The sequence below is a fragment of the Pseudopodoces humilis genome, chromosome 18 (assembly GCF_049639895.1).
Source record: "Pseudopodoces humilis isolate 2021_Gansu_Grassland_sample_001 chromosome 18, ASM4963989v1, whole genome shotgun sequence".
In the NCBI taxonomy this organism is placed as follows: Eukaryota; Metazoa; Chordata; class Aves; order Passeriformes; family Paridae; genus Pseudopodoces; species Pseudopodoces humilis.
Genome location: NC_142217.1, coordinates 12,034,133 through 12,046,669, shown reverse-complemented (window position 1 = coordinate 12,046,669; position 12,537 = coordinate 12,034,133). Strand labels below are relative to the sequence as shown.

Sequence of the window (12,537 nt, the reverse complement as noted above, 5' to 3'; positions counted from 1 at the left end):
CATCACCTCTGAGCTGGGGAATGGAAAACACGTGGCTTAATGGGCAAACATGACCCCTTAATGACTCACCCTGATACAGACTTTTGGGAACAGGAAACCCATCACAGGTTAATAAACAAGCCCATGTTTGTCATCTTTCCTGAGCTGCAAGTCCACTGGACCCTTGAGTCCAACATGTGGGACAGCACCTGGGTACCACAAACTGCTCTACACAAAATGCTGCTCCAGCAGAGCAGTGCACTGAGCACAGCCAATGCTCGGCAAGATTCACTGAGCTGAAGCTCTCCTGTGGCACCCTGCACTTTACACCTACTCCATCCCAAGCAGCTAAATCAGCCCACTCCTGATGACCAAGGATCTCCTTTATTCCTGCTCAGCAGCCGCTGTGATTCACACAATGGAAAATGTAAACCTTAGGGCTGCTTGAGCTATTCTTGCCCAGGCCATTTCCTGCTGAAGCCAGGGGAATTTTTGCCTTGCAGGGTTAAAGACCTGCTGACCTCATCCCACAGTGCCAACACACCATCAGCACTTTCACAGAGCTCCTGCTATTTCATCCCTCTGAAAGGGACGTCGCAACTTTGTGGTCAGCACAAGTAACTCCATTTTCTGCCTGGTGGATGGAAACCACTGCCTGTTCTGCAACTCCCTACCTCTGGAAACCACGGGGTGCACACTTGTTTAGCATCCCAGGGCTTTCACCTAAGCTTGTGACATTTCTTTCCCTGTGCAGCTACGCAGCTAAATTCAAGAAGACACACACTGCCCTGGAGAAAACATCCCTGGATGGAGAAAAGCCCCGAACAGTGGCACCTTGTTTAACCAGAGCCAAAGGCTGACACGGGCACATCCCTGGTGTGGATTTACAGGCAGAGTAAAGAGAGCTGAGCTCTGGCTCAGGCTGGCTTGCCTGGAGCTCCCTGCCATGCCTGGGGAAGCTGCAGCTCCTGCAGCCTCAGGGCCCGCGGTGCCGGATGCTCCCGCAGCCACCGCAGCAGGGCTGCAGGGCAGCCTCTCCTTCCTTGGCAAGGCAGGCGCTGCCAGGCACAGCCTTTTAAATAATAATCAGCCAGTGATACAAATCTAGCTCGTGCAAGATGCTGTCTGCTTCCTGCCATCCCTTTTTTTGGTCAATGTCTTTATTTTAAATAACCAAAAAGGGCGCTTTCAGCCTGATTGTGACTAAAGGATCTCTGACACAAATGGGGTTTGCCTTGCTGGCAGACTTGGCAATTATTCAGGTAATACAGAGCTGGCAATATCTCGTTATATTTAGCAGGGAAAATGAGCAGGGAAGTCGGAAAGCAAAGTTGCAGAAAAGCTGGAGAGAAGCCATGCAAAATATTAATACTCAAACAACAGTGAGATCCTGAACAAAGTGCAAATAATGATAAAAAAATAACATATATCCAAACATACCAACACTGGTTATCTTTTGGGAGACAAGGTCTTGTAGTAAAGCCTCAATTGCAGGATTATGTCTGGAATACAACTCATACCGATTAATGCCAATGTGGAATTTTAACCAGTTTGGGTAGGAGTCTATGGAGGTTTCTCCAGTTGGCAAAAATTCTTCATGATGATCTTCATTTTGCCTACCACCAAAAAAGAAAAAAAAAAAAAAAAAAGAACAAAACAACAAAAACCCAAAGTTGAGGAGAAAGAAATAATGTTACAGTTTGTAACACACGTCAAGAAACAGGGCTTCAAACTTTGACAACTTGGAAAGGGAAAGAGCTACAGAAGGGAGAGAGGTCCCAGGTTCCTCCCTGCACCAGAAGCCTTCTCCCATCTGGGACTAATGGGGAGATGGATTCTCACTTCCCCTCGTGCTGCCTGATTTAACACCCATGAAAGTCAGGAGCAAAACTCAGAGCGGCATCACTGAGCGTTGGCAGAGGCCCCTCTATGGTAGAAACACAGAGGTCAAGTTTTACCTTGTGTTTAGGTGGCTTTATGTTGTACACAGCTTTTACAGGTCTGACTCGAACAACAGCATCATCCTGAACCTTTATTTAACAGGGATGTGGGGCAGGAAACCAAGGCAGCAGAACCTGACCTGTGGTGCCCAATGTTCCCACACCCTCCTCCTTCTTAAAGAGGGAGAATGAGAGAAACTGCATCACTCTGAACTTGTTGCTAAAGAAGAACTGGTCCTGCCCCTTCCTGAGCAGTAGGAGCCTATTACAGCAAAGAATTAATTGAAATGATCACTGCCTTCTGAATTTCACTTTAGTTCTGTGAACTTTGGCTGCAGCCACTAAGGAAAATATGTACAATAGGCAGCTGCATTGTGGATATCAGTGCTGATTTCACTCTTCACCTACTGAACAGACTAACCCATATTTTTGATGCAGAGTTCTCTGTGTTTACAGACATCTCCAGATGTTTAAGCATTTGTGACATTTTTTTTTTTCCTTCTTCCTTTCAGGGAACCCAAAACTTTCCAGATTATTTCCCTTCACAATCAGTTAGGATTATTAGATGGAAGGGGCCTGGACAATTCACGTACTCATGGGGCGGAAATTGGAATTATTTATCCTCTCTTTCTAAAGGTTTAGATCATGCTGGCTGCTCTGCAGCTTGACAGAGCTTTTGCACGGTACAATGCAGCTGTTTAAACATTACAATGTCAGTGTGTTTGGAAGAGGGTGCTGTTGTATTAGACAACCCTTTTGATTTTTCAGTCATTGAATTTCTCAGCATTTCTTAGGAGCCAACAGGGCATACGATTCACAGAGGCAACTGACTGCTTTGAAGGCTGGAGAGCTGCGGAGGTGCAGGGCACTGGGAATTAATTGAGGATAAAAAATGTAGCACAGATCAGATCCTGAAAGCGGAAAAACCTGCCAGGATGAATGCTTTTATGGTACTAGACCTTGCTTTTGAGAAAAGTTATTGTATTACTGCCCGGCCTCACTGCTCAGCCCTTTCACCGCTGGGTGGGAGACAGGGAAGGTGCTGGAGAGGAAGGCTCGCTGTGAGCTCACGCTCTTCCTCACACCGTTCTTCTGGCAGCATCTTCCTCGGCTGCAGCTGGAGATGGGGCAGACCGACCCCTCGGTCTCAGCTCCAAGGGGAAGCTCCAAGGCTCCAGCCTTCCCGTGCTCCTGCGTTTATTCCGTATTTCAGGGCATTTATTTTCCGAAGGAACGCGACCGGGCGAGCCTGTGAACGGTTTCTCTTTTTCCCCGGTGACCCCGAAACGCTCGGCTCAAGCCCGTGCCCCACTTCCACCCAGCCACGACACCCTAAAGCCGCGCTACCCAGCGAAGGGCAGCGACCCGGGGGCCGCGCCACGTCCGCACCCCCCCGCGGCCACTCACCACTCGAGCTGCTCGGCCGCCCGCGGGTTGAACCTGATGTCGCTGTTGACATTGAAGAGGAGGTCCCCGTCGGCCAGCGGGGGCAGGGCGGCGCGGTACAGCGGGTGCTGGAAGAGCGCGGCCAGCGGGGCGGCGTTGCCGGCGGGGGGCGGGGGCCGCGGCGCCCCGGGGCCGACCAGGCGCCGCCCCCCCCCCGCCGCCCGCTCCGCCGCGCCCCCGCCGCCCGCCGCCCGCTCCGCCGCCCGCTCCGCCGCCTCCCGCGACTGCGACGAGAGGTTGGAGGCCGGCTCGGCGCTGAAGTCCTGCAGGATCCGCAGCGTGTGCTTGCTGGGCCAGCGCGGAGCGGCGGCGCGGGGCGGCGCGGCGGCGGGCGGCGGGCAGGAGCAGCCCGGGCGGCCCTCGGGGCCCCGGCGCTCCAGGCGCGGCAGCAGGTCGATCATGATGTGCATGGTGCAGGCGACGAGGAACACCATCAGGATCAGCACCCGGAACTTGCGGACCAGGAGCATTTTCATGGCCGGGGCGATGATGAATTAGCGGCGGAGGGGGAGGGAGGGGAGGCGGCGGACGGAGCCCGGGCGGGCGCGGGGCTGCCGGGCCCCCCCCGGGGCTCCGGCGTGCTCCTCTCGGGTCGGGAAGCGAGCGATCAAGTCAATAAAGTTACCTCCATAGGCGCCGAGAAATAAACAGGCTAAACCCGATAGGTCCTCATGTCTCAGTATCATCAAGAACTTGGGAGGGGGAGGGAAAAAAAAAATAAAAGGGGAAAAAATATTAAAAAAAAAATAAAAAGAAAAAGAGCTCCGGACCGAGCCTTTAAAATCAACAGGAAAACAATGCCAGCGGCATGGTAATATAGAAAGCCATCTGTTCACGATTTCTCCCTCTTTTTATTACAGGGATCACAACAAACGGGGAAAACTGGTTCTTGGAGAGAAACCGGCATCAGACACAGGCGCTGATTAAATAAAATTTAAAAAAAATTATGGGGAAGAGAACGGGGGAAGGAAAAATATTAAGAAAACCTGTGTGGAAAGGCGACAGAAGAAAAAAAATCATCCATAATATTTGGCTGTGCTGGAAACGCTGACTCCCTTCCCTTGGATTTGAGCAGTGATGCAGCAGAAGCGCTCCCCGCTCGCTCTTGTTCCCTCTCTTCTCTCAGACTCTTTAAGAACATTGGCTGGAAAATCATTTTCTTAGAGCGGTTCCAGTTTCTTCATCCATCGCGTCCAGTGCTTGGGAGAGATTAGTATGTTCAACTGAGATCGAGTCTGGGTGGCTGCTGTATCCGAGCTGGGCTTGTGCTTTGGCTTGGGTTGTTTTTTTTTGGCTGCAAAACTGTCTGATGGCACAACTGCAACATAAAGGTTAAATATGGCACAGGGGAAAAAAAAAAAAAAAAAGAGGGGGGAGAAGGAAGGATTAGAAGAAAGAAACTAATATTAATCAGTAGAGGTTCTTTTTAGCGAAGAGGTCTTTGATCTCTGCTGGGTCTTACAGATCTTTCTTTTAAAGAGAGAGAGAGAAAGGAAGAGAGAAGGGGGAGAGAAGGGAAAAGCGGGGAGAGATCTTTGGCAGGTGCAGAGTGAAAACCTCTTTCAGCTACACTGAATTCTGGAGACTGGTTGGACTAGTAGCTCTGCGGCTCCAGCTTTCAGTGGGTGTGTTAAATATTATGAGCGAGCCATGATTCCTGCCTTCCTCACGTCATAGTTAGGAGATTGGCTAAATAAACGCTACAGTGATAGTAACAGGAAAACCTCAACCAAAAGAGGTTTTTTTTCCCTCCTCTCCTCCCTCCTTCCCACCCCCCCTTTTCATTCTACTGCAGCTCCAACTGGGGCAAGGAGAGGGCGTCTGTTCCACAAAGGTTTGGGGAAAAAAAAAAAAATACATAAAGGGGAAAAAAAAAAAAAAAAAGAAGCGTCAGAGGAGAGAGGAATCTGCGCTCCCAGCATTGCGAAGCAGCAGCGCGGTGTGTGCCCGGGCTGGATCAGCGATCCTGCTCCGCCGCTGCCCGGGCTGCAAGCGGCGCTTTGCCCGCTGCCCTCGCCCCCGGCCCGGCAAGGTCAGCCCGGGGAGCCGTGGCTCCGCTTCCCCCGGGACCAGCCGTGCTCGTTAATCCGGGATCCCCCGGGCTGTGCTGAGCCGGGATGCTGCTGCCCTGGTCCTGCTGCCTTCCCCTCGCAGCGGGCTCCGGGGCTGGGTGGCCCGCTGGGCTGGTGGGAGCGGTGGCCTTGGGGCCAGCGCAGCCCGGAGAGCGCTGCTGGCGGCTGGCTGAGAGCGAGGGCACTCTGGAGGAAGGAACGAGCTGTTCCTGGTTCTTCAGGTGATCGCGCAGGGGTGCTCAGAACTGGCAGAATCAGGCAGGAACTCAGATTTCTGTCTCTGGGCAGTTTCCCTGGATCCTTTGGTCCGTAGCAGGGCTCCAGCAGTTGTTGAGTTGGGCAGTAGGAGGAGTGAGAAAGGTAAAGTGCTTACTCTGACCCACCGCCACCTTCCCACAGAATCATCTCAATGCTGAATGGGGTGGTCCATTTTTTCCCTGCATTGAGTCACATTTCTTTTCCTCAAAAAGTCTTCCCCCACCCACCAGGTTCCATCCAGCACTGTTCCTTCTGGAACACTTCTGGAACACTCCTGGAACACTTCTGGAACACTTCTGGAACACTGGCACTTCTGCAGAGCCCTGTCCCTTGCACTCCTCTGAAGCACATCCATACAGTTTTACAGTGTCACCGTGTTTTGCACAAGGGAAATCACTGAATTTCCAGCAGGAAAAAAAAAAAAAGATTGATCAACGAAACCAAAACAAAACAGCCTAACAGGACCATGATCCTATGGACTGCTCTGTACCTTTGTGGAGAGACAAAACTTGCTGTCCTAAGGCAACCTTGTAGTCCCAGGGTTCAGAGGTACAGATGGATCCTTCAAGTACAGTGTACTTAGTCTCAGAAATACATTTTGCTGCGGAGCCAGAAGCAAGGCTTTCTGTCTATTCCCACTTTTTTTTTTGCCAAGCTCAGCTTGGACAAATGCTGTCTGGACAGCTGATGGAGAAGAGCAGCAGAAGCCAGTGAGGGGTGCATGGTTCCCTGTATATCATTTATGTTACACTGTGCTGCGGTTTTTTAAGGAGTTCTGGGGGAGCTGTTTGTAGCACGTCAAGAGAGGATAGATAATATGACACATTATCTCCTTTAGCAAGGCACAATGGAATTTGTAGGTTGCAAATTTTAGCTACATGGAGGGTTTTTTTTTCTCCTTAGTGTTTGTCCTACTAAAGCTGAGGTCTGTGGTGTTAGATGGGGGTGAAACTGAACAGGTCTGAGGAGGAAGTTGCAAATCACTTAAGTGAGTTCTTTAACTTAAAGTTGTTTGAATTTAGTTTACAGTAAAAGAACATTGTGTCAAACTCCATGTGTAAGAGTTACATAATGAAAGGGAGACTGGCTTTGAAATATAATGCAAGCAACTAGATGCAGTTAATCGCATGACTTTCAAGAGGTGAAAATGACAATATTGTGAAAAAGTAACTAATTCCTTGAAACGACATGTTTTTGTTTTCAACAGTGTGACCTTTAGTGCATATTGGCTATTAAGTATGGTTTCATCTAAATTTTGTCTGCCTTTAAACTGAATCTCCCAGTCTTCCACAAGCTTTTTATTCCTTGAGCTTTTGAAATATTTGAGTTTTATCTAAGGATGTGAGATTGGTAGATGTACTATTTTCTCTTCTGTAACTGACCTTTGTGGGCAAGTTTTGCCTAGACCAAAGTGCCCCAGAGATGTGAATAAAAGAGAGCTGTCTCTGCATTTGTTTCTCAACTTCAGTATCCACAAATGCCTTTAGCCACTGACTGGTCATCTGTGAAATAAGATGCACAGGCCAGTTAGTGAACTCTGGCAGAGAGTGCTTGTAGCTTTGCTTCAGACTACAGGAAATGCATAATTCCTTGTTTCTTGAGTCTTTCTTCCTCTGTCCTGAAGGCTGGTTATGATCAGCACCAGCAGTGTGTCACAGCCCCTCGGTGCCTCTAAGCTGTGGTGATTGGTGAAGCCAAGAGAATGAAGCCAGATCTCAGCTGGCTCTTCCCAAGCCCCTCTGGGCTGTGGCCCATTACACAAGGAGGATACCAGCCTACCTCTTTTCCTTGGTCCTTTCCCATGAGTAAAAGCCCTGCTCTTGTCCTGGAGTCACTGTGCCTTGGGTGTGAGTGAAGGAGCCCTTCTCACCTCCCTAATTATCTGTTTGGGAGCACAAAATTAGTGCCAATCTCACATTTGCATTCCTTCTGGCCACCCCGTGGGGCTGGCAGGGAGCCTGGTGTTCTGGCCAGGGAGATGGGAACTGAAGGATCTGCTGGGTTGGAGGGCTGAGGTGGCCTGTGGTCAGGAAGCCACAGATTGTTGATGTGTGAAAACACTGGAAGAAGTCAGGAGCTGAGCTGCAGGTCAGGACAGCCTGGGAATTGGGTGGCAGCTGGCAGGCAGGCTCAGGGATGGGGTCTGAGGTATCCCAAGGCTGGTGCAGCTTCCCAAGACAACCTCATTGCTGGCCCTGGGCAAGGGGGAGCTTGGTGCAAGAGAGTTTGTGCTTGTGCTGGGATCTGTGGGTTGTGTGATCCACCCCTGCTAGGGAAGGGTTCCCTTTTGCTGCTGTAAGGGAGGAAATGGGGATTTTTGTCCAGCCAGCTGGATTTCAGCCCTACCTCCCTGTCCATGTACTGTGAGGCCCTGGCCCCTTCCCTTTCAGTGCAAGTGCAATGTTTGCATGCAAGTTACCTCCTCTGGCTCCAAACGTTTGCCTTCATGACTTGATAAAAATCTCAAAAATTTTGGTAACTGCTGACTATTGTTCAAGCAGGCTTTTAAGTACCAAATTTGTGTGCAGAGCCACGGTGTCTTTGTTATCATGCCCGATTTGGGCAGTTGTTAGAAGTAGAAGATAGTTTGTTATTTAACTTTCCAAGTTAACTTGTTCTTAGTAAGGAATATTTAAATATTTCTCCTTAACTAAACTTGATGCTTTCATAGGGTATGTGGCAAAGAACTTTTTATTTCTGCTGTGCTGTGTGTTGGACCAGCATTAGCTCTATAATTCCTGGCATTATGTAAACAAGAAAATAATAAGTTCTTAATGGAATATTATGACATCAATAGGTTGTTGCATACAGCTCATTTCAATAATATAAATGAAATCAAGTCCCTTACATCAACTCTTTATTTTATTTTTGGTCATTTAATTAAAATCTTTCCTCTCTTCTATTGAAGTACTTGAATGTTATTTGGAATTTCACACTGGATTGCTACAATCACAATTGCAAGCCAGGATTGCCTTGGATCTAACAGGCTTTTTAATTTGGTATTACAAATTGGCACTCAGCACTTCTTTGCATGTTCTACCTTTGCTTTTGTTTAATAATACAATCAAGAATTCAGGAGGGGTTATTGTCGTATGTCCTGGCATTTCTTCATTGTTTTGTGCATGAATTAATAGCTTATCTGCTGCTGAAATCTGTGTAGATGTTTATTTTCCCCATTTTTGTCTGCCTGCCTCACTGAGCAGTGACAATGGTCAGTGTACGTGATAGTGTATTCAGGTAAATAAATGAAGCATGGTTTTGGGTGAGTAAACATACCCAGCTATTATTTTCTGTTATAACGGTTTACAGCCTTCTGCTGTAAAGCCTCAATGCAGCAGGGCAAGCTGTAAGTCAGGCCTGATTGCACATTTTGAATCAGTGTAATATTTTTATTGTTATTTCTAATGGAAAAATGGATTTTCCTCTCTGAGAACCTCTGTCTATGATGCTGGGAGTCCTGAGGGCATCACATGCCTTGCCTGGCCCCTGTGGCCGTGCTGCTCAAGGTCCTCTTCCTGCTCTCCTTCCTCCCTCTGAAGATCCATGTGCTGACCTAATTTACTGGTGCTTTGCCTTATAAACACAGATCACGCTGGCCCTCTAATGGGTGCTGCACATTAACCTCCCACACTGCCAAAATCACTTTTATTGCTGAGGAATACACTTGGTACTGAACAGGAGGTGATTCCATAAGTTTGATTTCACTTTCAGCTTTTTCTGTGTATGAAGAATCAGCAACACAAGTTTCAAGTGGTGTGCTGGTATTGTTTTCAATAATGCATATTAGTGTTCTTTTGGCTGCCTCCTGGCCCAGGGTTTTGTTAGGTATTTGGTATTTTTTGGAAGGAATCTTGACCAAATCTCCACACCCAAATCATAAAGGCAGTGTGGTCACCTGCTCCTTCCCATGGGGGCTTTCCTAAGGTTGTCTGAAGGAGCACTGAGCTGCAGGCTGGAGATAAATAGTGCTGTGAGGGGGGGACTGCTCCTGTCAGAACATCAGGGCTGGGAAAAGGGGAGATCTGTGTGGAAACACATCACCAGCCTCAACTGAATTCAGAAAGCCAAAGCTTCCAACTCCAGCCTTTTGGTTTTGAGTGTTCCCATACATTAATTTGGGATGCAATATTCTGGATGATCTAAACCCCCAGGGATTTCTTCATCAACCTGTTGGAAGGGCTGAGCTGGTTATTCTATTAAGGCAGTGGAACAGGAGGGTTTTTTTCCCCTGCCTGTTTGTTACTCCTCTGTTGCTGCTGCTGCAGATCAAGCGTTGGCTCCTCAGCTGGTATCAGCTAGCCATGGTTTCAATGAAATGCCATCTAATTATATCAGCTGAGGATCTGGGCCACAATGCTTAATTCTTCCACTGTTTGGAACAAAGAGCTGCCAGGCCATGCAAGAACAAAATTCTTGTTGTTGCTGTAGTGATGGGGTTGGGCCTGTGGAGGGATCACATTTGCTGGAGGCATTCAAGTGGAGTTGTGATCTTTCATATAGCTACATTACAGAGGGGCTGAGAAATTACCTTCCTAAGTGGTAGGATGTTATAAAGAAAATTAGTTGTTAGGAGGTTGTGTTCTTATCTAAAAATTATCCCTGAGACCAAGTCAAAACAAATTATCTTGATGTGCATGACATAAGAGCATGCACTGCTTGAGCTATCGTAATTTCATCTTCTTACAGCAACTAATTCCTCTAAAAATAATTGTGATCAAATAGCCTGTGTTCCTTGTGGGCTTTCTGAGTAAGTGCATGAATCTTTGTAAAGCATAGAAAACATGGCTTGCTAAATTACACATAAAATAATGTTGCAGTTTCAGTGAAATTGATGAGGCTACCTGATTTATGGCAGGAAAAAAATGCATCCTGATACTAAAACAAGGTGTAGCTACACATGCACAGAGAAAGCTTCTGCCTACTGCGGTGTGCAGTCACACACAGACCCATCTGAGTGCATACAAAACTATGAACAGCCTAATTGTATACTGAAGAATCTCTTCTGGGAATTATTTTTAATTTTTTATTCTAATTTTGATTTGTATGGATGTTTTGACATCTCAGCTTGAGCTTTTTTCCTCTTGGATGGCTAATTTTTCAATCAGATTATTAAAAAAAAAACACCTGAGAAAGTGAGAGCAAACCACAAGACATTTTAAGCATGTGACAGCCTGAAATAGAAATTAAAATACTAATAGAAACCCTCATGGGAACCTAGGATACTAGGCAGTGTATCCTAATAGGCTGTGAATTACTCTACCCTTGGGAGACACCAGGATTCTCCCCAGCTTGGATGCTCCTCTGCCAATGTGATGCTGAGAAGTTGCTTCAGTTCTGTCTCCTTGTCTGGTGGGAAGGATACTCTGGAGCATTTTGAGATCTATTAATAAAAGCAGGAGGGAAGTGGTGGTGTTTTAGGTCTTGCTTCTTTGGAGAATAATTCATACTCTTGACTTTAACCCCAGGAGAAATTCGGAATCCTGAAAATATTCTTTGTAGGAAGGTCTGAAACACTGGGACTTGGGGTAAGTCCCTGAGTTGTGAAACCCTTTATCTTGGCAGTGTTCTTATTTCTTGGCTTGGTGGGGGCTTCCTTTCTGATGGATTGCTCCTTGCCCTGTGGCTCGGGTCTCTGCTCTCCCCTCCTGCCAGGGCACTGCTGTCACCCTGCTGAGGCAGCTGCTCCATCCCAGCCTGTGCAGCTCCTGCTACACAGCCCTGAGCTCGGAATTAACCCATTCTAGCCTGGATTAGGGCTGGCTTGGCCTTGATGAAGATGTGGGGAGTCTGCTGTTATTTTGCCAGGGGAGGTGGTGATGTCTTGGGATCTCTCTCCCTCCCTTCCCATCAGCAGGATGGACTTTTCCTGGAACTGTTTGGTTGTCAGTGACTTCTGCTCTTCTTGTGCTAATTTGGTTTTGTTTCCCTAAGGGCTTTTTTTGATACTGTCTCACTTTCTGGATTGTTCTTTTTGATATGTTGCAATAGTGAATGTTAGTGGTTAGATGTGGCTATTTTGCATTTGCTGGTGAAGGTTGGAGGTGTGCAGCCCTTGTGGTAAAGCAGCTGTGCTGTTATGGAGGAGGGATGATCTATGAGTTTGGGAATGTGTCAGGGTGCTGGGGGCACGTTTCTTTTCTGTCTCCATTTTTTCTTGTCAGCCCTTGGGCTTCTCTAAGGCATGGGCTCAAAAACAATTGAGACAATTTAGGTGCCTGAGCTGGAGGCATAATTGCCATAGACTCCCTTGTAAATCAGACCTAATTGCCTTTGGGTTTGTCATTTAGTTGAGAGACCAACACGGTTTTCCACGTATAGGTTGGAGGGAAAAGATTTGATTTATCTGCTCTGTCTCTTCAGAGAGGGGTGCTTTGGGACAGGGTGTCTTCTGAGTTAGTGCTGAGCCTACTGCAGGAGAGCTGTGTCCTCAGGTGAAACCCAGGTTGGAGGGAGGGTGGGACTGATGGCCATACACAGAACCTGTAATCCAGTGGTGAAAGGAGTTGCTCACTTACCTTCACTGCTGGAAGATAAAACTCCAGGCAGTTGCCAAGAAATGTGTCAAGGTTATAACTCTCAGGTGGGCTGGAAATAGGAATGTCAGACATGCAAAGTGAAAGTGGTTTTGAGTGCAGGCTTTGTCCTTTACTGGTTCTATGAAGATTGAGGTAACTTAAAAAGAAGGGGGGAAAAAAAGGGTTTCCATGGAAATTTTTGAAGCCAGAGGAGTGAATATTGGTGTTCTCTTTGTTCTGTGTTCTTCACAGCTGATAGAAGTCACAGTGTAAATGGACTTAACTGCTGAGTGACCTTTGACAAAGCCAGATAGGAAGTCTTTGTTG

At 47.6% G+C, this 12,537-nt stretch overlaps 1 protein-coding gene across 3 annotated transcripts in view; it reads right to left on the bottom strand.

Moving 5' to 3' along the window:
- The window catches only part of FAM20C (FAM20C golgi associated secretory pathway kinase), a 57,708-nt gene extending 52,594 nt beyond the window's left edge, over positions 1-5,114 (bottom strand). The window contains exons 1-3 of one of the 3 annotated variants that reach the window (XM_088064121.1): positions 4,352-5,114; positions 3,327-4,057; positions 1,420-1,595 (exon numbers count right to left, since the gene is read on the bottom strand). In XM_088064121.1, coding sequence (XP_087920247.1) covers positions 1,420-1,595; positions 3,327-3,841 — 691 coding nt within the window. In that variant the 5' untranslated portion in view covers positions 3,842-4,057; positions 4,352-5,114. Of the gene's footprint in view, positions 1-1,419; positions 1,596-3,326 lie in introns of all 3 variants that reach the window. The other 2 variants (XM_088064122.1, XM_014252440.2) reach the window with 2 other exon arrangements.
- Between the last annotated feature and the right edge of the window lie 7,423 nt (positions 5,115-12,537).